Raw genomic sequence first — 26,297 nt, forward strand, 5'->3', positions numbered from 1 at the left:
ATGGCCTCAGCGTGGATTGTGCTTGGTCTGTTCCTGAACTACCTTCTTGTCATCTTCATCCTCACTGTCAACATCATCGTCGTCGTCGTACTCGTGCAAAACGCATCACTACACTCCCCAACAAACGTCATAATTGGAACACTGGCGGTGGCGGATTTAGGGTACGGTCTAAACCGAACAGTCTTGATTCTATTAGAGTACAAAACCTTCAGGAGCTACTGGACATGTCTTGTTTCTTACTGCATCGCCATCTTCCTTGGGTCTGTATCCATGCACATGCTTGTGATCGTCAGCATCGACCGCTACGTCCTCATCACCCGTCCTCTCCACTACTACAACATCATCAACAACACACGGATCAGCATCGCCATCTCCTGTAGCGTGGTGTATTGCTTCTTGGTCTCTTTTACTCCTGTTTGGGGGATAGTAAGAGAAGACTTTGATGCCTCTGTGTGCAGTCCGGAATTCTTCCTAGTGCCGGTGGATTTTATATTTACCACGGGATGTAGCTTTATTATTTCATTCTCTATTATTTCCTTCGTTTACTACAAAATATATAGGTAAGTTCATGATATTATTGTTACATCGTCATGTCCCTGATAATCTCTATTTATGATTTCCAGCAAACGGAACAGGTATTGACGAACTAGAAAGGAACGTATTAAGAATTTGTAATTCACTTTTTTTCAGGATCGCCCTTTCTTGCAGACATCGTGTAGATGCTGAAACAGGCAACAGTGGCACCAACCAGCTGGCAGCTCATCTCAAAGCCGCAAAACTGTTCGCTACTCTGTGTGGCTACTTCCTGTTGTCTTGGGGGCCCTTCTTCGCCGTCAAGTATATATCGCTGATCCGGGGCAGGAAGCCTCTCAGGGATGAGCTCAACCACGTGACAATGTTTTTGGCAGTGGGCAATTCGCTAGGCAACCCACTAATTTATGCATTCCGATCGGTCGATGTAAAACATAAGCTTCAAAGGATGTTCACCTCCACATTCAATCGTTCAAAACCGACAGAAGAAAACCAGGCTGTTCCAACTATTCGTGTATCAACTGAAGATGTGGAGTAATTAATGAATTCTATTAAAGAAGTACTGGGCTCTAGGGGTGGCTATTGACGGGGAAACAACTATTCGATAGTCTATTGCGACCATACTATTGGAATACTATTGCAATTTTTTTCCTTGAATTGTCTGATTTGAAGTCTTTTCACAAATGAATGTATAGTTTATATGAAATAAAAATAAGATTACTTAGTTACAGTCTCTTTTATTACTGACAAGAAACTTGAAACCCAGAACAAGTAAACAGTTAACACATAAACTCAATGAAGCTGCAAGTCTGCACCCAAACATCCTGTATTTTGTGCTGCGCATTTATCAACAGAAGTCAATTATTAAACTATCGATAGTCACACACAATATCGATGCATCGATAGTTTTTCGTTTTTACCATCAATTAATTGCTATCGGAGACTCAACAATTGCAACCCATCGATAGTTCGAGGCATCGTTATAGCCCTAGTGGGCTCCGTCCTTGAGGAAGCGATGGCTTTTTCTGTGTTTGAATAGTGGCGTTGATCGGAAGAGGGTTACAATTTCCTGACTGGCTTTCCACCATGAAGAATGCGCACTACATGTATTCTGACGTCGATCCTGATCTGACATAGCCGTTACCGGGGACATTCGTTGTACTATCATGTTGGGTGAATGAGTGAGTGAGGTTTTACGTCGCCTGTAGCAATATTCCAACAATATCTCTGCGGGGGACAGCAGAAATGGGCTTCACACATTGTACCCATGTGGGGAATCGAACCTGGGTTATCGGCGTGACGAGTGGACATTTTAAGCACTGGGCAACCCCACCGCACCGGTATGTTCGGTCAAGAATGAATCGGTGCTGTATTTTGGGAACAAGCATTGACAAAATTAACATATGTTATATTATAAATATTTGTTCCAATATTTATCATAAAATTGTGGGCAACCTAAATTAATCTTGTAGGCAATGTTGGCGATTTCATTTTTTAGACATTCTGATATTTTTGTTTTCTCTGTTGCAACAAAAACTAATGATTTCAACACTGCATTGTCTGGATACTGTTCGTTTATACAATGAAAGATAAGTCATAATTTGATGTTGTTTGACTTGCACGGAAAACTTTACAAAGATCTCCTAGAACCCAGTCACTCGGAGTTCAGTCAACCGACTCTTTAGATCCGATATCTTGAGATCCGACGATGAATCACTGTGGGGTCAGTGTCTCCTTTAAATGACGCAAATATGCATTTATGTATGCAAAGTTAAGAATACGAAATGTAATCTAGTGACACATTCCATGGACTGATGGTCATTAAATGTAGTATGCTGACAGTTGCTTTGACCAGAAAATGAAGAATTGTGAAAAGATGCGCCACTGCTACCAAGAGATCGTACTAGAATTGCTGCTTTAGCACTGACTGACCTCTTTGAGAAACTGGTCCGGATATTTAACGGTACCATTGACCGTCACAGCATTAATCACGAGCTGATTCTTTAAAGCAAAACTGTATGGGTCAGCTTACTGTAATTATATATTTACCGTAAATGTTTTCACGAAAACAAGCATGATATCGGTATTTTAATTGGTAAAATGCTAAATAAATACTAGCGACCTAAAAATTAGCGATCGTTAATTGACACCATAGCAGCAACGCTGTAGACACCTATCTTTCCTTTTTACCTGTTCAATCAACAGAGATGATGATGATGATAATAATGATAATTTGTAGATTTACCGTGTGCTTCCCGACATGACAATTTAGTATTTGTTCAAAAGAAGGGTGATTTGACCGAAATATATGGTAACCTGAAATGGCTTTAGGGTTGCATTATTAAATTTGTATAAATTTTGAATTTGGAAGTTTGCCATATGTTGCAGTGATGATGATTAGTACTGTATTTATGGCGCAAAAATATGTCTCCCCCCAGCCCTTAGTCATAGGCCCGCGTCTTTCTGTCTGTTTAAAAAGCTCATCTCTGCAGTGATATTGCTGTAATGTTACTGAAAAGAGGCGCAAAAAACATTCTCTGTCAGTCAACCGCTATCGTGACGGTACATTGCATTTTTAAGGCAGTTGCATCCTTGTAAAAAAGCATTTATGTGAAAACTACAATGTTGTTGTCAAACATTTCAAATTCATCTCTCGAAGTAGAAGTTTTATTAATAGAACATAAATAACCCTGGAGAAATAATTATCATACGGATCAGTCAGGTATTGATTTCCTAACACACCTGACACGTCCTCGTCTGTTCAATTACTATGCACAGTCAATAACCAAAAGTCTGAATCCCTGGATTATCAAGGTTACTGCTAATCAGGTTCTTGTTACACCTTCCCAACCTCCATAGTACAGCTGACATAGGTTAGTACATGTGTTCCGCGGTCTACTAAAGTAATTATACATACATGCAGTCATTCGTTATGATGATTAGTATGGAGTGAACTATATACAATTATTCGTGTTCAAAACAGTTTATGTGGCCAATTACCTCCGTTGCTGACCAACAAACCATCATTAAGTTCCCGTATCTCATAATGAGGCAGGTGTATTTGTCAATGGGAGCACTGATTCAGCTGAAGGAATGTGTCCTTTTCAAGGGCATTTCATTTTCTCTTACTAATGACAATAAAGTGAAAATGTAACTCTTCATTGGAACTGTTTGTCTGTATTGTCTCTGTGTTGCCAGTACTATTTGTCTGCATTGTCTGTGTGCTGTCAGAACTGTTTGTCTGCATTGTCTCTGTGTTGCCAGTACTATTTGTCTGCATTGTCTGTGTGCTGTCAGAACGGTTTGTCTGTATTGTCTCTGTGTTGCCAGTACTATTTGTCTGCATTGTCTGTGTGCTGTCAGAACTGTTTATCTGTATTGTCTCTGTGTTGCCAGTACTATTTGTCTGCATTGTCTGTGGTGCTGTCAGAACTGTTTGTCTGTGTTGTCTCTGTGTTGCCAGTACTATTTGTCTGCATTGTCTGTGTGCTGTCAGAACTGTTTGTCTGTATTGTCTCTGTGTTGCCAGTACTATTTGTCTGCATTGTCTGTGTGCTGTCAGAACTGTTTGTCTGTATTGTACTATTTGTCTGCATTGTCTGTGTGCTGTCAGAACTGTTTGTCTGTATTGTCTCTGTGTTGCCAGTACTATTTGTCTGCATTGTCTGTGTGCTGTCAGAACTGTTTGTCTGTATTGTCTCTGTGTTGCCAGTACTATTTGTCTGCATTGTCTGTGTGCTGTCAGAACTGTTTGTCTGTATTGTCTCTGTGTTGTACTATTTGTCTGCAGTACTATTTGTCTGCATTGTCTTGTCTGTGTGCTGTCAGAACTGTTTGTCTGTATTGTCTCTGTGTTGCCAGTACTATTTGTCTGCATTGTCTGTGTGCTGTCAGAACTGTTTGTCTGTATTGTCTCTGTGTTGCCAGTACTATTTGTCTGCATTGTCTGTGTGCTGTCAGAACTGTTTGTCTCTGTATTGTCTCTTGTGTTGCCAGAACTACTGTCTGCATTGTCTGTGTGTGCTGTCTGTCAGAACTGTTTGTCTGTATTGTCTCTGTGTTACCAGTACTATTTGTCTGCATTGTCCTGTCAGTACTATTTGTCTGCATTGTCTGTGTGCTGTCAGAACTGTTTGTCTGTATTGTCTCTGTGTTGCCAGTACTATTTGTCTGCAGTCTGTGTGTGCTGTCAGAACTGTTTGTCTGTATTGTGTGTTGCCAGTACTATTTGTCTGCATTGTCTGTGTGCTGTCTGTCAGAATGTGTCTGTATTGTCTCTGTGTTGCCAGTACTATTTGTCTGCATTGTCTGTGTGCTGTCAGAACTGTTTGTCTGTATTGTCTCTGTGTTGCCAGTACTATTTGTCTGCATTGTCTGTGTGCTGTCAGAACTGTTTGTCTGTATTGTCTCTGTGTTGCCAGTACTATTTGTCTGCATTGTCTGTGTGCTGTCAGAACTGTTTGTCTGTATTGTCTCTGTGTTGCCAGTACTATTTGTCTGCATTGTCTGTGTGCTGTCAGAACTGTTCGTCTGTGTTGTCTGTATGTGTACACCACTGATGGCTGTCCTGTCCGTACTTGTGTGTTTATGTTCGCTCTCTTTGTCTTTCAATTTGTGATGCTAAAAACAAATAACAGTCTCCTGTCATTTAAACTAATTGACATCTTTAACACTGTCTAAGTCTTCAACAAAGATGAAGGGAAGTACCAGAAAACATCTTTATTCTCAGTATAAAAAGTCATAAAATATCTTTTAGGTTCATCGCGAGGAACGTGGATGTACATAATATCTCCAGTCTCTTAGCTGAACAAATGCCAGTGGGGCAACCATTCAGAAGATGGGGAATCAACATCCTTGTCTAGTATTTTCCGAAATAATCAGCCGTCAGAATATCGAATGGTCGATCCTGAGAACTTTCGAATGCTAGTTTATAAAATTTGTTTTAAATAATATGAACAGAAAAACATTAAATTTCTTTGCATGATTACAGTTTAAAATAATGTAGAAATTCTGACCAAAGCTGGGTACTAATACATTTACATACTAATCTAGAAATATATGTTTAATGTATGTACATTGAAAGACTCGTACACTAAAACCTCCTAGTGTGGTTTATATAGATGAGCCTCGGGTAAGAGGAAATCGACATCAGATAATTATGAAAGCACATTGAAAGGGTATAGAGAATTCACAATGTCATGTACAAAAATGCGATTTTGCTGATTTGCTTCAATTGTCTAATGCGGGAGTCGGTCAACACCGCTTTGAACAATTATGGTAGTATGGTGCTGCAAACCTAGAACAAACAATTAGGGCTATATCGGGTTTGAACCCATGATCAAAATTCTCTGGTATGCCGAAGGAAAGTGGCTCTGCTCCTGATTGGCTAAGTGGGGAAAAGTGATAAACGATCCATAACATGATGAAATAAAAACAGACCGTTCTAGAACTATTTTAAAACAATGTAACCATGAGGGTGTTGAGAGGGTCGCATTTGATCAGAAACATAAAAATAAATTTACCTGTAATTCCGGTTCTATATCATATCTCCACAATAGACTATTGAACTATTATTGTTTAATCTAATTAATAATTTGGTAATTAAAAGTTCAGAAATACCTGACTGCATTCATCTCATTTAAGAAATAAACGCTGGATATTTCTTCAACAACCAGAATGAAAGCGTACAAGGATAGTTAACAACACACCTATTGTGAATTGCGTTCAGTTAACGGTTGACTGAAGGTCATCTTCTGGGGCCTTTTAATTGTCATATACAAATATACACAAACATGGTTATAATTTAAAATAACGAAGTATACATATGCTACATGGAAGCTATATGATCTGATCTGAAGTATTCTCTCACCACAATCCTTTAAAGCCTCATTATCATCTACAAGAGGTTATATTATTTTTCCATAAAGTTTCATTCTCTGAAGATTTTATGTCGGAATTTTTGCCATGGACATCCCTACTGTAACAGGTATACTTTCACTGTTATTACAGTGTAGTGCCCTGTCCCTTGTAGTCCCAGACCTGCGCCAAAACCCAGATTCCTGGAGGCACTCGTAGAATCTCAACGAGAACCCTTTAACGCGGCAACGGGACAAATGTTGGGTTCGGTATATCCGGGTTTTTTTTTCAATACATTACTTCATTATATCAGAAGTTGACTATAATTTTTAGCATGAAAGCATCTTTAGCTTACCTTCAATGAATTAATTGGTCAGTGACGTTTATAAATCGTTCATAATATTCAGCACTACGGCGGTGTACCAGAAAACGTACGCTCGCCAGTGATGGAATCAGGCAAGGAAGTTTCGACTCCAAACAGAGAAGCAACGTTACCTGAATATCCTGTTAAGATGTACGCTGCCAAGAGTTTACATGGCTACAAGCACTTTGCATTTCAATCTAAATATAAAATATCGGCTCTAAGTACATAAAGTTCTACACATTCGGTACATTTAATTGTTTTACCTCTGTGATAACTACAACTCATTTTTATGCACAGATATCACATTGTAGCCATGATAAATTCTTTATCTCGACGAGACATTTACAGGCAAAAGAAGTGCTAATGTTTATGGCAATGTTTTAAAGAACAATCTGAAAATGAGTTTCACGATCACGATCACATTTTTTCTCATCACAGGGGAAGGTAGGGCGGATTTTATTTATATTTTTTAAATAATTTCGTTTCTGATTTTCTATACAATGTTAGTCGAAAACTTGGAATGCCGGAAGCTGAGACGGATTTCGGAAGTCTGCCGGCTTTATACACGCAAATTTACCAGTGCAAAAAAATATATACAAAAATTAGGTTCGGGCCATAGTTTGGAAACAATAAATTGTTTTTATGTAGCCTAAGACATTACTTTGCTGTGACGTAATGGGTCCGCTTTGACAAATGTTTGGCAATACGACCGTCCTGTGTGGACACACAGCATCATCTACTCTCAAACCTATGATCATTCATCCTGCAGATGCTACGTTCCTCCATCACATGTGGCCAAAATACAAAATTGACTTTGGCGGGTTATACTGGTCTCATTTCATTCGTTTACGTATATCGACACACTTCACTGTTAAAGCAGAAAGGAGCGTACGTATGATGGAGTGACGTGGTTTATATACTCTTCAAAAAAAGAAGGGGAACCTGAACTTTCAATTTGGATAGAAAGTATAAGCGTTAACAAACTTTTCAAAGACAGGCATCTTATGAACGCACCACCATTTCTCTTTAACGCCACCCGTAAACACAATGCATGGGTTGCACGTGCATAACGCAATAACCCCACACACGTACATGGGGTGTCATTCTTGATTTTAACGGTTTTCAAGAAAGTTGATAAATCACTGTAGACCATTAATTTTGACAATTATCTTGCATCACACGGCTGTTAGTGTTTGTTTCTAGCCGGTTTTTTTGTTTCAAAATGAAAATGGTACACATGCAAATTTCACGTCATACACCAATAATCTTTCAAGAGCGATTACTGTACAAACAACTATGGTCATAAGGAAGTGCAAGTGGTGATGCACTCTCTAAACATTCATTGTGATCATATCAACACTGATTGACTCCGATCTCCCAACTGTTTCAATCGTAAATTACAACTGACGTTCCGCAACTTTTTTGAAAGAGTATATAAGTGTTATTGACCATAATGTTCATTGAGTCAGTATCTCACATGACCTCCGTGCACTCCTCAAGCTGAATGATATAACGTTTTTCAGGCTCCTCGTAACCAAAGTTCATCTTGGCCCACTCTGACATGTCGCTTACCAGGACCTCATCGCCTTCCGTTTGAACGACCTTGACATGGCTGTCAAGGGTAGAGTAGTGGTTGGTGGTCGATGTCCTCAACTCCTCATGCACAAATACCGCCTCTTCCACTTGCTGTGGTGGAGGTGGAGGCGGCGGTGGTGGTGACGCAGGGATGGAGTCAACAGATGCCACGGATTCCCTGACAACAGCATGCTCGTGCCTCTCCTCATCTTCCATCTCATAAGCTGATGAAGTGTTAAGATGTTGAAGATAATCTGGGGATGGTGGGGCACCAGTTTCATCAACATCTGCATGATAGTAAACCGACTTCGCTACATGGTGTTCATCTGTTTCTTCCTCCTTACGGGTTTCAACATATGTTACCGATTCGCTGACAACAGCATGCCCGTGCCTCTCCTCAACTTCCCTCTCATAAGTTGATGAAGTCTGCTGTGGTTGACTGTACTCTGGAGATGACACACCTGTTTCGTAAGCCTCCGCATGGTCGTCTCGTGATGGCTGGAGCGTTGGTGGGTCGTTGTAGGTGTAATAAACCGACTTTGCTACTTGTTGTTCATCTGTTGGTTCTTCCTCAAAAGTGCCCACAATCTTACGGGACCCTGACAATGGGTTATGCACCACCCTCTCATCATTGGCTACCGTGTACGCGCCGCCTCCTTGACCTTCTGAGTTGACGACGTCGTGAAAGGACACACGTGTTTCTGAAGCGCCGACCACGTGGGGTGGAGGTCCAGACACCACGCGGCCGCTGGTTTGACTCTTCCCTGATTGGTTGTCGTCCAGAAACCCGAAGTCTGCCTCCACGTCTGTGTATTCTGTACGAACTACAAACATAAAAACAGCAAGTTAAAATTAATATCTGATTTGTGAAAGCTATTTCTAAGATCCAAAAGATCTTTCACGTACACAGATCAGAATTTAAGAATTGTTTGATCAGGCGGTTTCTGTCTAAAAGTATGTAAAAAGAAAGTATTTTGTTTCTCAGTTGATATGTGCGTCTTAATCTTTCTGCCAAGTTTAGAGTGAGTGAGTGCGTGATTAAGGTTTGACGCCATTTTTAACAATATTCCAGTAATATCCCAACGGGGGACACCAGAAATGGCTTTCAAGCATGGTAATCATTTAGGGAATCGAACCCGGGTCTTCGGCGTGACGAAAACTGCTTTAACCACTCAGGTTCCCAACCGGCCCGAAAGTTAGAACTATAATCTATTTTCAGTGAGTTCACATTACAGGTACCTTAACGAATTGCAATCTTTGAAAGGAGATTGATAGGTCTCCGAATGAAATAATGCTGCATCTGATTGCAGCAATATTTAATATAATCACACTTATAAGATACATGTTGCAAAGTACTAGGTGATAACGAGATACAAGACAGTTACTATATTAGCCATATTCTGTTAGAGAAATTGGAAATCCTCCTTCACACCTGAAATGGATGGAATAATATTACAGGGCAAACAAGTTATCAGCTGAGTGTAGACAGCTGTTGTTTGATAATTTCAATCCCATCGCCGATTTTATTATTCAAACTAATGTAAGCAAAGATAAGAATGTGTCGACCCGTTCATATAACGGTTGTTTTGTTGGCTTGTTGTTTAATGCCGCACTCAGCAATATTCCAACTATATGGGGGCTGTCTGTAACTAATCGAGTCTCTACCAGACAATCCAGTGATCAACATCAAGAGCATGCATCTACACAATCGGGATACGATGACATGTGTCAACCAAGTCAGCGAGCCTGACCACCCGATCCCGTTAGTCGCCTTTTACGACAAGCGTAAAACGGACCCACTAGTCTTGATGTATGGGTGGAGAAGGTCCTGTGCAAGGATTTAGATGTGGATGTGAATGGGTTCAGTGGTCTATTTACGAACCTTTAGATTAAATACATATCAATCACATTTACATAATTATCATATTTACACCTTGACCTCTCGTCCTCTCAATGAAAGCTAAGACACACTGATATTATTTGATTATTTACGTTATTCTAATTGGGGACACAAGAAAAGAAAAACAAGCGACTAGTTTCCTAAGAACTGCAGGATAAATTAGAGTACGTCTATAAGCAGGTCTCTCTAATGGCACACGTATATGTTAGCATATTAAGTTGCTTACAGCTATACTTACTAACACAGTAAATCCAATCAAAGTATACACATCACAAACTATTTCGGCAATGTTTAACGGTTCCTGTACGACGACAGACAGCCATGTCTGTATACTTGCAAGGGAAATTTAAACATACGCTTATCAACTGACAAGAGCAATTATAACGATGTCATGCTTGTCGAACATTATTCCACACTGGGTACACATATTAAATAGGATATGTTGGAAATATTGGAAATAACCTCGGGACAGTCCCAATTTGATGTAGTTAAACACAATTACCTGATTTATTTCAAAAGAATAATGTAGTTAAGTGTAAACAAGTCAAAAAACAAAAGGTCTTACCTTGTCATAGTCCTGTCTTTGTCTTAGTCCTAAAGAAGGCCCTAGACCAAGACTTAGATCTAGACCTAGACCTAGCCCTACTCCTAGTTTCCCAAGCTTTAGTCCTAGGCCTTGATCTACTCCTGGACCTAGTCCTAGTCTTGGTCTTAGTCCTGCTCCTACTTCTAGTCCTAGTCCCAAACCTACTACTATACCTATACCTAGTCCTAGTCCCAAACCTACTACTATACCTTCACCTAGTCCTAGTCCTAAACCTACTGCTAAACATATACCTAGTCCTAAACCTACCCCTATACCTAGGCCTAGTCCCAAACCTACTACTATACCTATACCTAGTCCTAAACCTACCCCTATACCTAGGCCTAGGCCCAAACCTACTCCTATACCCATACCTAGTCCTAGTCCTAGTCGTAGTCCAAGAAACACGGCAGCTACTATACTCACCTTCATTCGAGGGTATGCATTGCAAAGACCACGCCATTGCTCCGTTTTGAAAACGGCCATGTTTGGAGCCCGAGATTCGCATGTCTCGATGCACTAGAAAATTATCACCCTAAAATAGCTTTGGAAGATTATTTGGAATATCCATATTATAGATTTTCCTGATGACGGACCCAAACATGACCAGCACAATATTTTAGTGACTGAACTGAACAACGAGCGATGCAATTGTCATGCAACGTTCATCCCAAATATGTTTAAACCATTGATAACGACGTTATAGACCCCACATCAGGTCTTCATGTTAAACAAGTTCAAATCTGGAGACGTGTTAATAGTGTGGTCCGTCATTACTTTGTTAAAGACATTCGTCGACCGCTTATGTCAAGAGCTGTCTATTCCAGACAAAGGTTGCACTATTGTGCTAACTATAGCATTGACAATATGAACGCAAAATATTTGGAAGATAGGAGAAGTGACTTAGAAATAATGACCAATTTTTTGGCTGTTTATCGAGCTTTACTGTCTAATATAAAGGAATCACACTTGCATAGATCTTCTAGTGAAATGTGTACAGTACAATTTTCACGTCGTTAGAACTAGTTTCAAACGTAATTTTTTGTCATATTTGGCCAAAATCGTTAAGAAACTGTTACAACCAGGTTTGATGGAATGAGGGACTCTCCGTAAAGCTAATGTGGATATAAAATCAAATATCTGCTTTATGCATAGTCTCGAAAAATACCCAAGGGGTGCTGAGGCATTGTATAGGCTCAACATCTTAAACCGATATTCAGTCTCCGTACACCGAATGGTCTGTTAGTTTATTTTCCAGTTTGCCGATCACAGACCTGGGAGCACCATGCATCTACATAAGCCATTGTTGATAGTGTATGAAACAAACGGTTCAGTTCCACTTACCTGACCGGGAAACCATTCGCTCCGAAGCTAGTCGATGGTTGACTTGGTCCTGGCCAGTGGGTCTGTCCACCTGTCGCGGGGTCACTGACCCGTCGGTGGCCCAGTCCGATCTGGAGTCGGCCGCAGCATCCCGAGCGGCTTGCAGCTTCGCTTCCTGTCTTTTCTTCGATTTGTTCCTGAACATAGATGATGCAGATGTATTGTACGGAACCTTTTACGGCCACCGATAGAGGATGCTGATGTATTGTATGGAAGTCTTTTAGGGCCATCCATTGAGGATGCTGATGTATTGTACGGGAGCATATCAGGGCCACCCACTGAGAATGCTGATGCATTGTACGGAAGCCTTTTAGGGCCATCCATAGATAGGCATGTGTATTGTAAGGAAGCTTTTTGGAGCCATTTGTATTTTGTATTAATTTCAGCATAATATCTTCAAACACACATCCAGTTTGTTCCTTACTACGAATATCAAGTCAAGATTACACGAGTGTCCATATGTCGAGCTTCCATAGATGCGGGGAATACACTGAAACCATTTCAACAGATCTCCTTCCTTCTCATTTGGGTACTAGAAAAGAACTTACCTCCACCAGACGATGAGAACACCCACCACTACAGCCAGGACAATGTCAGCAGCTATACCAATGTACACGATTGTCTCTGGAAGACCGAGAAAACATTTGATGAATTGTGAAACTTCCTGGATCTGGGGATATTGTTGGGATGCTAAATACATACCAGCTTAAGGATCACTGCACGATTACCCCTGTCGTGTTCATCTTTTTGACAATAGTAAATAATTTGAGGAAGGTTTTATATCCTTTAACGATAATAATAAGGTTAATTTTATATTGTCATTCCCTGAACTGCCCCATTTAACTGACAAAACCTGCCATGATATCTTATAAACCACGTGCTGTCATTTAGTTTGTTCCTGCTGAATGTACTGTAATGTAATTGTTTTGGTTTTTATGTAATATTCACTGTTTATAGTTTGTTTTATACATCAAAGTCTCTCGTAATTCCGTATGGAATTGCGCGATATTTTGAAGTAAGTATGTGTATAGTTTTATGCATCAAATGTTAAGGTGAGACTTCAGTAAAATGTCCGTCCGTCCGTCCGTCTGTCTGTCTGTCCACCTGTCTGTCTGTCTGTCTGTCTGTCTGTCTGTCCGTCCCTCTTGTGTGTGATCCAGTGTCGGCAGGGTGCGGATGCCCAAGTCGTCAGTTAGGCGTCCCAGGAATATGATTGTAGGTTCGAATCCCAAGATTTACCCTGATTAAGTTTCCTTGCAACGTGGGTGAACTGAGATCTGAATCAAGTCCTCACATCAAACTGACACACCGTAATATGACTAAACACTGCACAAACCAGTGAGTGTAGGTTTTACGCCGCTTTTAGCAATATTCCAGCAACATCACGGCGGGGGAACGCCAATGGGCTTCACACATTGTACCCATGTGGGGAATCGAATGCGGGCCTTCCTTCAGCGTGACGAGCGGACGCTATAACCATTAGGCTACCCCACCGCCCCCAGCGTCAAACCAGGCTAACTCACTCATCACCTGGTACGTGGATGACAGCCCATTGAACTGAGGCTTACATCGGTGAGTACAATCGTACCCAAGCAACATGGATCGTTGCGAACGGTGTGGGTCACAGCTGAATTGTCGTAAGCCCCGCTCTGCTAACACAAAGCTGCCGATTCGAGGTTGTTGTCGACTGCAGTGGTATTCAATAGATATATGCTGACTCACTCCCCTAAACCGTAAAATGCCTAGCATGTATATCACAACTGGTCTTACTACTTTTAATGCAGAGGTTCGTATCATCATAATCGTCTATAAAACAGCTGATCCGATTTCATGAGTGATACGGTTCAACGCAACGCTGACATTATATAACACAGGGGGTGGTGGGGTAGTCTAGTGGTTAAAGTGTTGGCTCGTCACGCCGAAGACCCGGGTTCGAATCCCAACATGGGTTCAATGAGTGAAGCCCATTTCTGGTGTCCCCCGCCGTGATATTGCTGGAATATTGCTAAAAGCGGCGTAAAACCAAACTCAGTCAGTCAGTCAGTTATATAACACAGGGTGGCTAAATGACAGATTAAAGACAGCTGGAAATCGGAAACACTGCGACCGAGTCCTTGAGCACTGAGATAGTGCTTATACACCAACACGAAACCTGTGATTCAGCAAGCGGATCCTTGCCAGCATAAGGAACACAACTTTTCACTATGACCATTCGACAACTCGGACCGCCACAGTTATATACACAACATGATCGTGTGCATTCTCAGAATGCAGTGTAATAAAGCGACACAATTTATGAGATGCTAACATGCTTTCAAGTGAAACAAAAACAAATAAATAAGACAGTTTAGAAATGTGGGATCTGGACTGACACCCTTCCCTTGAAGTCCTTCATCAATCCTCTTGAATTCCTGAACATGGTCTTACGAATAAAAATTAAAATACAGACAATCATACTATGAACGTCAAAATCAAGGTTCGAAATCTAGCTTTTTAATATTGATATATCTCACTATATTTACCATTACTAAACTGTACATTTTGGCCATTGTCGAACACTTTCAATACCAAAATTATCCTTTTGAGTGAGAGGGAACATCTCGCATCAATATACATACTCACCCAGCTTCACACCTCCAATTGTTCTACTACCGCTATCCATTTCCAGTGGTTATAGTTTCTGAAACAAATTAATTATATAGTGTAAATGTTTTGAAACTTCCTCGAACAGAACGAGCAATTCATTCAAGCAAATCAGGATATGTGTTACTTTACCTTATGTCTTTGATGATGTCAATAAGCAATTTATACCATCACCCAGTGAAGATCCGGGTTAGAATTGGCCTTCGGCAACCAACGCGACGAACATACTGACATTTAATCACAGAAATAAAATTATCTTATGTTGTAATATAAGAAATATTCATCTCCAAAACAAATCTAAATGGAGGCTAAAACAATATTTAATTTCTAAAGCAGAGAAATCTACATGTGCCTTATCAGTCTGGACTTGAGTAGGACTCCTATAAAATCTATTCTCTAGGGTCTGAGAGACGAGGTACAACCCTTAAATTGTGTCTTTGCTTGAACATTTATAAATCAGTTTATATCACAAGTGTCATACATTCATTATCCTACATATCTTTACACGTGTAATGACATGTGATAATGGATAGATACACGTGGTGAGAATTGATCTAGAAACCTTCTATCAAAGACACAAAGATTTGTAGTCAGGTTCGCTGTTTTGGTTGATGCAAATCACCGGATCCTCCTACCACAGATGTGTCAGTTGTTCATGATCTCACTCACTCTGTTGTCTCGTCCAGATTCGATCATTTAAAGGCCGTCATTAAACAGATTTATTGTTGCTAAATGAAATGTTATACAACAAACAAATCCACACGGCCTTCAACAAGACACAAACTCAGCCCAAGTCATTCACTACTATCAGCACCGAATTTAACAGGAAAATGAACCGACCACATTAAATGACACAGTAAATCCTGCAAATACTAAATATGCTTCAAACTGTTGATACAAATGAATTGCCTGGCGAACAAATAGGCTGTTGCAAGATTTATTAAAATGTAAAAGATAACTTGTTTACCCTGTAAGTCCCATCATGATATTATCATATGCTATGTCTATTCGCACAGAACACACTTCGATCGTCGCTGTGTTTCACAACCTAAGATTTCACATACATCTACAACGTACGTGGTAAACTACCCGTGAAGGTCCGGGTTAGAATTAATCTTCAGTAACCCATGCTTATCGTAAGAAGCGACAAACGGGATCGGGTGGTCAGGCTCGCTGGCTTGGTTGACACATGTCATCGGTTCCCATTTGCGCAGATCGATGCTCATACTGTTGATCAGTGGATTGTCTGGTCCATACTCGATTATTTACAGACCGCCGCTATATGGTTGGAATATTTCTGAGTGCGGCGTAAAACTAAACTCACTCACTAACTTAGTGAGTAAAACTAAGCATTTACAGTTTCACATCACATGAAAATCTAGTCACACGTTACAAACAACACATGCCTATTGACACACTAGTTACACACATCATTGAGGTGGGAGTGTTGTAGTGAGTGAATGTTGAATTATGCCGTAGCTGACGGAAACAACCCGGAAGAATAAGTTAAAGAGAAAGTCTTCTAGAGTTGTGTCCCTTGGCAACACTCTTGGTAACATATGATATCCCTTGGTGAGTGAGTGAGTGAGTGAGTGAGTGAGTGAGTTTAGTTTTACCCCGCTTTTAGCAATAATCCAGCAATATCACAGCGGGGGACCCCAGAAATGGACTTTGTACCCATGTGGGGATTCGAACCCGGGTCTTCGGCGTGACGAACGAACGCTTTAACCACTAGGCTACCCTACCGCCCCCTGTTATCCCTTGGTAGCATATGATGAACGTGAGTTTGAATCCCATATTCGTCATCATTCGATATCTGCCAAATTCACACCTGTGCTCGTCAATGTGGTATTTATCATAATTAACCTAACTGTAAGTTTTAAGTAAAATACTTTCAAAGCGGCGTCAAACCCTACCCACTCACTCACTTTACTTGTTTGACATCCACAGAACACACATAATCAGATGATATCGATCTTTGCCCCACACTAAACTGAAAACACTCACACGTCCACACCACATGCGATTTCCAAAGGTATGTTACATCCAGTCACGTTGAATCTGGTCGTGCTCAGCAACACTCTGCGTAACAGCTCCTCCAGTGGTACAGCGGATGATCAAAGAACCAAAGGTCTGCGGTTCGATCCCTGGCAGCGTTATACCAAATGTGTAGGGATATCTGTCACTCTGGCCGGCGTTCGGCATTAAAGGATTACTCTTGGTGAGGTATCCATGTTGAACAGAGGCATTACATTTCAGTAGACTGGCACTGTAAAACGACCATTGGCCCAAACCAGTACCAACAGACACACGTAAACACATGATTGCGTGTCGCGGTTTAAGTGGAATAAGAGCCGCGATGAGCCCATTTTACCTCAGTTCATCCGCCAGACACACTCTACTTCCTGGTTCATTACCAGCAACGCAACCAACAACGTCTCATGCATGTATGTACTCACCTGTGTAGTCATGAGTACGTTACCATAGCAACATATAAAAAACAATGCGAGCAGTACACCGTGAATCATCACTAACTCGTATTCATTACAAGAAATACACAGACAAGGCAGCATTGTCAGACGCTATGCCCAAGAGTGAATGTTGCAAGCATCAGTGGTTTAAGACTAAAGCGACGCTTGTAGGTATGTCGTTCCTTGACTGTGCGTTCCAGTCACCCGCATGTCAAGCAGGTTATAGTAATGCGGGAATTGATTATTACTGAACTTTTACATCTGTCTGACATGTGCCAAATATATATTTATAATGAATGAGTTTGTTAAAGTACGCCGAAAAACCGGTGTGACGGGATCTGCCGTGTTCCGGCGACGCAGTAATCGATAACATCCGTGAACATTGTTTCATTGTTTCTAGGATCAGCGATGAACAGGTTATGCTGCTGTTTAGCATTAGAGCCTTTTGAAAAAAAACAAGCCTCAAATAACAAGGATGCACTTTAACCTGAAGTGCTTGTTTGTTTGTGTGTGTTTGTTGCTTAACACTGTTATTCCAGCTACATGGCGGAGGTAAGTATATAATCGAGTCTGGCCCAGAAATCCAGTGATTAGCGTCATGCGCCTCGATCTGAGCACGGGCTACGTGACATACATGACCTATGTCAGCAAATGTGACCACCCGATGCCGTTAGTCAGGCATTGGTTGCTGAACACCAGCTACCCTTGCTAGCGACCTGGTGCCAAGGTGTATCCCGGAACAATCTGCTCACATAGGGTATCGAACCCTGGAATTTGCCTTGATGGGACAGCAGTTTTACCACTAGGCTAATCATCCCACAAGTTTCAATACAAAGATACAGCTAAAGTGAATACTGTTTCAAAACCACATCCAGCATAATCCTATTTTGGGGATTCTGTAGTTTGGTTGTCAGTTTGTCTGTTTGCTGACTCAGCAATATCCCAGCTACATGACGGCGGTCTGTAAAGAATCTAGTCTGGACCAGAGACAATCATCGATTGCATGAGCATCGATCTACGCAATTGTGACAGGATGTGTCAACCAAGTTAGTGCCCTGACGTCTCAAGCATAACCTTGAATGGGTTCTGATTTAACAGATGATGTGCACTTTACTTATAAAATGATAATAAACATATCTGCTAGCTTTGTGGGCGTGGGCCGATAACGTAGAACCCACCCTTATAGGCGTTGTACAGTAAAAGTGCACAGGACTGTGGCCATTCAAAGATTAACGGTCCATGACTGGCGAGCTGTGTACACTGCATGTCATAATTGAATGTTGGCGTGGAGGAAAAAATGTGCTGTCTTGGTGGAACTGGGTAAAGCTTTATATGAAGATCTTGAGTTGGATAGCAAAAACATAAATTGCAATTTTAAATCAATTGAAAGTCGCTTAAGAATATGATAGGATGTGTCAACCAAGTTAGTGAACCTGACCACCCAATCCCGTTATAGTCGCCTCTTATGACAAGCATGGGTTGCTGAAGACCAATTCCAACCCAGATCTTCACGGGTCGCCCCGCTATATCCAGAGGAGAAAGGAGAAGATTCCGCTGCAGCCACCCAATACACATTCTGGATCAGGCGGATAGAGTGCACTTAGTTCTTCTCTTTGGGGTTTCCAATATAGGCACTAGTTGAATGGCACAGGCCGTGTTGTTCATCCAAGGGTGTCTTATCACGCACCACCGGCTTCAGATAATGGTCACTCGGTCGAGGTCGATCGTTCATTGTACAAAGTAACTATCCAGCTCTGTTTGCGAACCGCATTCTTGTTACAGAAAAGAACACGCTTATGACAACTTAAGCTTTAAAGGCTTCAATTACCCCTCACACATATTTAACACCCCTTTGAGCTGAACTTCAGTTATATCACAGATTCTTTCATGCACCCATTCAGACATGACTTTTGTAGGTGGCAGCTCTTGTCACGGCCTGATGTGAGGAAAATTACCAAGTCATGTATTCCAAAGACGTTAAACAGTTTAGTTGCACGTGAGCACTGGTATGGTACTGACAGAGCAACCATGATAACGGTGAATCTGGGATGCGAACCAAGGATCATAGGGTTCTGTCCCGTTTTTTGGCATTACAAATGTGATGCAGTTGAAAACCATAAGATCTTGCAGATTTGGGGAGATTCTGAAATAGGAACTCGGATCCGTGTTCAAGGGATGCAACTCAGAAAATTAACCAACCTTGATATCGAACTTTATGCATGTGTAACAAACCTTGACTTGCCTATTTACAAAATACCTTTATATCGAACTGTCATGGCTGTTTACAAACGTTGATTTGAGTATTTACAAATTGCCTTGCTATCGAACTTTATGCATGTGTTACAAACATTGATTTCCTATTTACAAATTGCCTTGATATCTAATCGTTAAGCATACGTTACAAACGTTAATTTCCTATTTACAAATTGCTTTGATATCGAATCGTTAAGCATACGTTACAAACGTTTAATTTCCTATTTACAAACTGCCTTGATATCGAATCGTTAAGCATGCGTTACAAACGTTAATTTCCTATTTACAAACTGCCTTGACATCGAATCGTTAAGCATGTGTTACAAATGTTAATTTCCTATTTACAAACTGCCTTGATATCGAATCGTTAAGCGAATCGTTAAGCATGCGTTACAAACGTTGATTTCCTATTTACAAATTGCCCTGATATCGAACCGTTACGAATGCGTTACAAACGTTGATTTATGTGTTTACAAAATACCTTGATATCGAACCGATACGCATGAGTTGCAAACATAGATTTGCCTATTCAGAAACTGCCTTGATATCGAACCGTCATGCATATGTTAGAAACGCTGACTTGACTATTTACAAAATGCATAGAATTTCAATGAGATGATAATGTGTTCCTTGCAAACTTTGGAATAGCCTTAAGCTTATAAAGTAATAAATATTTATCAGTTGCTCTGTGTCACAATGGTAAGTGTCCCTATTCAAAACAGAACAGAAGTCAATTCAGCAGCATTTGGGCCATAAGGCCTATAATAAAGTTGACATATACAATATAAATTACACGTGATCATAAACATTTGAATTTCATACAGATCTTATTTTAAATATTTGATAAAGAAACATAACTGTTAGATGCTGTACATCAATGTTTTGAGACATGAAATTTGCCTGAATGGTTAGTGGGACTCTGTAGATTGATTGTAGCTTCTGTAGATATAGAGTTCTGGCTTGGTTATACTTGTCACAAACAGTCGTGGGTCTCGTCTTCATTAAGGTTATAATTACAGAGTTCACAGATGGGGTTGCTCGCCGTTTTATCTTTAGTTGTTCTTAGCTTGTTGACCGCCTCCGTGGTGTAGTGGTTAGAGCGTACGCCCGGAGAGCGGAAGGTCATTGTTCGATCCCCGACCGCGTCATACCAAAAGACGTTAAAATATGGTACTTGTTGGTCCCTGCCTGGCGCTCGGCATTAATGGGTACAACAAGGACTGGTCGGCTCGGAGTCAGTATAATGTGTCTGAGTGGGGTATTCATGCTTCACTGCGGCATGGTATCTCAGTGGGCTAGCACTATAAAACCAGCTTCAGTCTGGGCTAGTACAAGCAGCCGCACATACACATACACACGCATGCACGTCGTCATATGAGCGAAATACGTTAAACCCAATTTCACCTCACCTCTTAGCTTGTTTATCTTGACGTTAGTAAACGATGCTCCAAACTTGAAGTGAACTCTTATTTGTTGTTTGTTCTTGATGTTTCCCATCGGTTTTCCCTATTCCGAGATATGTGAACCGTGTTATTGATTGTGTGTAGGAACAGATACTGTTGAACACTTCTCGATCTCGAAAACGCATCCTCTTTGTTAAGGTAAAAGGTAAGGTAAAACCTATACATCAGTCTCGTGCCTAAATTTAGTTAGAGCATGTATACAACCGGCGGAGTCCTATACAATATGGTGTATGTTTTATTGTCATGGCAGGGTAACTCAAAACAGACATGAGTGACGTCTCAAGCATAACCTTGAATGGGCTCTGATTTAACAGATGATGTGCACTTTACTTATAAAATGATAATACACATATTTGCTAGCTTTGTGGGCGTGGGCCGATAACGTAGAACCCACCCTTATAGGCGTTGTACAGTAAAAGTGCACAGGATTGTGGCTATTCAAAGATAAACGGTCCATGACTGGCGAGCTGTGTACACTGCATGTCATAATTGAATGTTGGCGTGGAGAAAAAAAATGTGCTGTCTGGGTGGAACTGAGTAAAGCGTTATATGAAGATCTTGAGTTGGATAGCACAAACATAAATTGCAATTTTAAATCAATTGAAAGTCGCTTAAGAATATGTGGAACGAACAGTTTCCTCCCTTACCCTGTCCGCTTCCGACTACCGATGCCCCTCCTCTTCCACCACCCCTCCCCCTCTCTCTTTCTCTCCCCTGCCCATCTTTCTGTCCGTTCTATCTCTATCTCTCTGCTCATCTCCTTCTGTCCGTTCTATTTCCCTCTCTCATATCTCTCTTTTTCTGTCCGTTGCATCTCACTCTCTCTCACTTTCTCTCTGTGTGTCTCTCTCTCTTCCTGTCTGTCCAAACTCTCTCTCTCTCTCTCTCTCTCTCTCTCTCTCTCTCTCCTGTCTCTCTGTTCCAACTCTCTCTCTCTCTCTCTCTCCGAACTCTCTCTCTCTCTCTCTCTCTCTCTCTCTCTCTCTCTCTCTCTCTCTCTCTCTCTCTCTCTCTCTCTCTGACAAATCGAGTATATTAACCTTAAATGCACGACGTGTGGCCTTTTACCAACAACGCGTAACGACATGACTGACTCAACCGAGCTAACAGGCTAACAGTACATGTGTATGTAGTTCTCAACAGCATAACACAGAATCCACAAGTCCACAACCTCCACTCTAACCTACCTTGACTTTTCTCCGGCAACAATTTATCCCAGGTATATCCCAGCACGTTTCATTGTCTCACCGACACTTCATTAGCTACAGAAATACGTTCCAAGTTAAAGCTGTCTGACATTAGAACCCGTTCTCATGGGGCTTGTTGACGCCTGATTGAACTATTCGGTTTAACACACCCGAAATACCCTCGGGTACAAAGGAGCAGCTCCGGGTGAGCTGAATGAGTTGTGTGAGGTGTGTGGGCTTTATGAATTGTTTCGTAGCATATCATAATGTATGTACTTGGGTGTAACACAAAAATCCCCGGACCTATGAAAGCCAGAGTCGTGTTGTCAGGTCTGAGAAAAGGGTCTATTCTTAGACTGATTCTATTGCGGGTATAGATAGGCGTAGAGGACACTATTCAAAACTTTCAATCGGTAGTATAATATGCGTATACAGGTGATTCATACGCATAACGAAACTTTGACCAACTGGTCTAGATTCTTACAAGTGGCCGTTTGTGATCGGGTATATCATGTAGCTGGAATATTGTTATAGGAAATGTTCAAATGATGATATTTGGCACCAGAACTGAGTTTCACTCATTGTACAAATGTGGGGAATCGAACCTGGGTCTGCGGAACTAATACTTTGATCGCTTGGGTTTTCAACCACCCCGGACATTGGAAGCAACAGGGACATTGATACAAGAATATTACCCCTTTTAGGACAGGTCTAAATCGATCGATAATCGGAAAGATCGTCGATAGGAAAGATCATTAATCATTATCAATATGAAAATTGTGTTATCCATAACATCGTACATTAACTTTTGTGATAGAAATAAGTTTTATTTTTTGGCATTTTTACTCAAAGTTTCGTCTCCGATATTCATGGAAAATCGTTCGATATGAGAAACACCTACTATCTAAGATGAGAAACACCTACTACCTAAGATGAGAAACACCTACTACCTAAGATGAGAAACACCTACGACCTAAGATGAGAAACATCTACTACGTAAGATGAGAAACATCTACTACCTAAGATGAGAAACACCTACTACCTAAGATGAGAAACACCTACGAAGATGAGAAACACCTACGACCTAAGATGAGAAACATCTACTACGAAGATGAGAAACATCTACTACCTAAGATGAGAAACATCTACTACATCTACTACCTAAGATGAAACACCTACTACCTAAGATGAGAAACACCTACTACCCTAAGATGAGAAACACCTACTACTAAGATGAGAAACATACCTAAGATGAGAAACACCTACGACCTAACCTATGAGAAACACCTACTACCTAAGATGAGAAACACCTACACCTACTACCTAAGATGAGAAACACCTACTACCTAAGATGAGAAACACCTACTACCTAAGATGAGAAACACCTCTAACTACCTGAGAAACATAAGATGAGAAACACCTACGAGAAGAAACATCTACTACCTAAGATGAGAAACACTACTACCTAAGATGAGAAACTACTACCTAAGATGAGAAACACCTACGACCTAAGATGAGAAACACCTACGACCTAAGATGAGAAACATCTACTACCTAAGATGAGAAACACCTACTACCTAAGATGAGAAACATCTACTACCTAAGATGAGAAACACCTACTACCTAAGATGAGAAACACCTACTACCTAAGATGAGAAACACCTACTACCTAAAATGAGAAACATCTACTACCTAAGATGAGAAACACCTACTACCTAAGATGAGACACACCTACTACCTAAGATGAGAAACACCTCCAACCTAAGATGAGAAACACCTCCGACCTAAGAAGAGAAACACCTACGACATAAGATGAGAAACACCTACTAGGTAAGATGTGAAACATCTACTACCTAAGATGAGAAACATCTACTACCTAAGATGAGGAAAACACCTACTACCTAAGATGAAGAAAACATCTACTACCTAAGATGAGAAACATCTACTACCTAAGATGAGAAACACCTCCGACCTAAGATGAGCAACACCTACTACCTAAGATGAGAAACACGTCCTACCTAAGATGAGAAACATCTATTACTTAAGATGAGAAACATCTACTACCGAAGATAAGAAGCATCTACTACCTAAGATGAGAAACATCTACTACCTTAGACTACTACCTGAGTGAGCTTAGTTTTACGCCGCACTCAGCAATATTCCAGCTATATGGCGGCGGTAAATAATCGAGTCTGAACCAGACAATCCAGTGATCAACAGCATGAGCTGAGATGAGAAACACCTACTTTAAACATTACATCAGTCTATAGTAAGGCGTGTCCCTGGAACAACGAAACCCGTGACCCACGCTTCAGACTGACACCGCAACATCACTAAATCTACATTCTATAGATAGGTTGCTAACTCACACTTCTACCTGTTTTGTGGGCCTACACAAAATTACAAACGGGTATATCAACCATGCTTGGAAAAATATCTCTGTTTGCATCAGCGGCTTTGAAACTGAAAGCCGATTATTAGCAAGGAGTGTCGTGCATTCAAATGAACACATCTCGTGTGTACACAGACCGGGTTGTTGAATAACATTCCATGTCTGTGTAATAATACAGGCCTGTCGTAGAGATCATTTGTGATTCATGTACATACGTTGTGGCGCGCCCATAGAAGCTGTGGTTGGGGACTTATGCAGGGTTTTTATTGCTGTTATGTCATTTATTACACAACCCTTACAGTTTCAATCAGTGCACTGCGAGAATGTTTCACAGTCCCTGAACCATCTTATATCATCTTCCGTCAAAGCCCTTGATGACGCAGGTGTTGTCGTTGTGTTATTTTTCAATTAAACGTTTAGCTATTTGTTTTACAAAATTCAGAAAAGAAAGAATATAAATTATATATTTCAAATACTAGTCGTTAGTGTATGGGAATGTATGCATGACTTGCACAGATATAATGACCCTGTCCACGTTCTTTCAATGAAGGGGCGATGGGGTTGCCTAGTGGTTAAAGCGTTGGCTCGTCACGCTGAAGACCCGGGTTCGAATCCCCACATGGGTACAATGTGTGAAGCCCCTTTCTGGTGTCCCCCGCCGTGATGTTGCTGGAATATTGCTTAAAGCGGCTTTAAACCAAATTCAGTCAGTCAGTCAGTCTTTCAGTGAATGTTATCAACCTGTTACGCGTAGTGACAGGGGCTGAACAAACACCCACACACATCGACCAATGCATGGGATTGGAGTAGTCGATCAATTGTAGGCTACACTCCGGATGTATTCATTCATATAACAATACTTCAAGGCCACTTTACTTTATATCAAAATGAGTAAGTTTGTTCGTCGTGGTAATCGGATCAGGCCTAATGTATCGGATCATCTCCGCAATTCACGGATATAGTCAAAACAGGTTTGAGTCAGGTCTTTCGTTTGTCACAGTTGGAAGAATACACTTATATCGGGGGTCGGGTGGCCCGGTGTCTCGGATGGCCCGGTGTCTCGGCTGGCACACATACGCGCGCACGCATACACACACTCTCTCTGTCACTCACTCACGAACGCACGCACACCATACCACATTTGGCTTTATCATGGTCCAGGGTTGTTAGCACCATGCCTGTGCTTCCCCAAAGTGATGCAGTTTGAAACACAACTTCAAGCATTTCTCCCACCTCAAGCTGACATGCAGTGATGGATCAGAAATAACTGATAACATGACCAATAAAAAAACAAAAAAACACAAAAAAACACAAAAAACACTGATAACATGACGATAATCCAAAATATCTCATTCCCTCAATCCGCCTTTCACTCACTCTGGACAGCTATATCAGACATCGGTTAAAAGGACTTCGCTCAAAGAATGGAAACATGCGGTGAAACAAATCTAAGCATTTCAACATGGATTTGCTGATCTTGCGCTATCGTTATATTTGGAAAGGGGAAGAAAAACGTTATATATAATGCAAACACTGGAAATTCTTTTTGAAACCAGTGATTACTTTGTCATACTTCAGGAAATTAACTCATTGGATTGTTAACATTCGGGATTTCTAACATAGTAACCATATGATATACAGTACAACCAGAAATTATTGAGAATTTAAGATTGTAATTTTTGTTTGTTTTTTCACT

At 40.9% G+C, this 26,297-nt stretch overlaps 2 protein-coding genes across 4 annotated transcripts; one reads left to right on the plus strand and one right to left on the minus strand.

Annotated features, from left to right (window-relative positions):
• Positions 1–1,069, plus strand: LOC124279476 (olfactory receptor 4D5-like). Its single transcript, XM_046715297.1, has 2 exons — positions 1–386; positions 709–1,069. The coding sequence occupies exons 1-2, from the start codon at positions 1–3 to the stop codon at positions 1,067–1,069; spliced, it is 747 nt and encodes a 248-aa protein (XP_046571253.1).
• A 4,166-nt stretch (positions 1,070–5,235) lies between these two features.
• On the minus strand, positions 5,236–22,453 carry LOC124279490. 3 transcript variants are annotated; one of them, XM_046715311.1, is made up of 5 exons: positions 22,210–22,453; positions 14,815–14,872; positions 12,741–12,816; positions 12,154–12,329; positions 5,236–9,150 (listed from the first exon to the last, which is right to left on the minus strand). In XM_046715311.1, the coding sequence occupies exons 2-5, from the start codon at positions 14,852–14,854 to the stop codon at positions 8,225–8,227; spliced, it is 1,218 nt and encodes a 405-aa protein (XP_046571267.1). In that variant the 5' UTR covers positions 14,855–14,872; positions 22,210–22,453; the 3' UTR covers positions 5,236–8,224. The 3 variants fall into 3 exon arrangements, with proteins under 3 accessions (XP_046571267.1, XP_046571269.1, XP_046571268.1); XM_046715313.1 differs by lacking the exon at positions 22,210–22,453 and adding an exon at positions 17,210–17,244; XM_046715312.1 differs by lacking the exon at positions 22,210–22,453 and adding an exon at positions 16,843–17,194.
• Between the last annotated feature and the right edge of the window lie 3,844 nt (positions 22,454–26,297).

Source organism: Haliotis rubra, unplaced genomic scaffold (genome assembly GCF_003918875.1).
Source record: "Haliotis rubra isolate DU_JTF1 unplaced genomic scaffold, ASM391887v1 Scf250, whole genome shotgun sequence".
NCBI lineage: Eukaryota > Metazoa > Mollusca > Gastropoda > Lepetellida > Haliotidae > Haliotis > Haliotis rubra.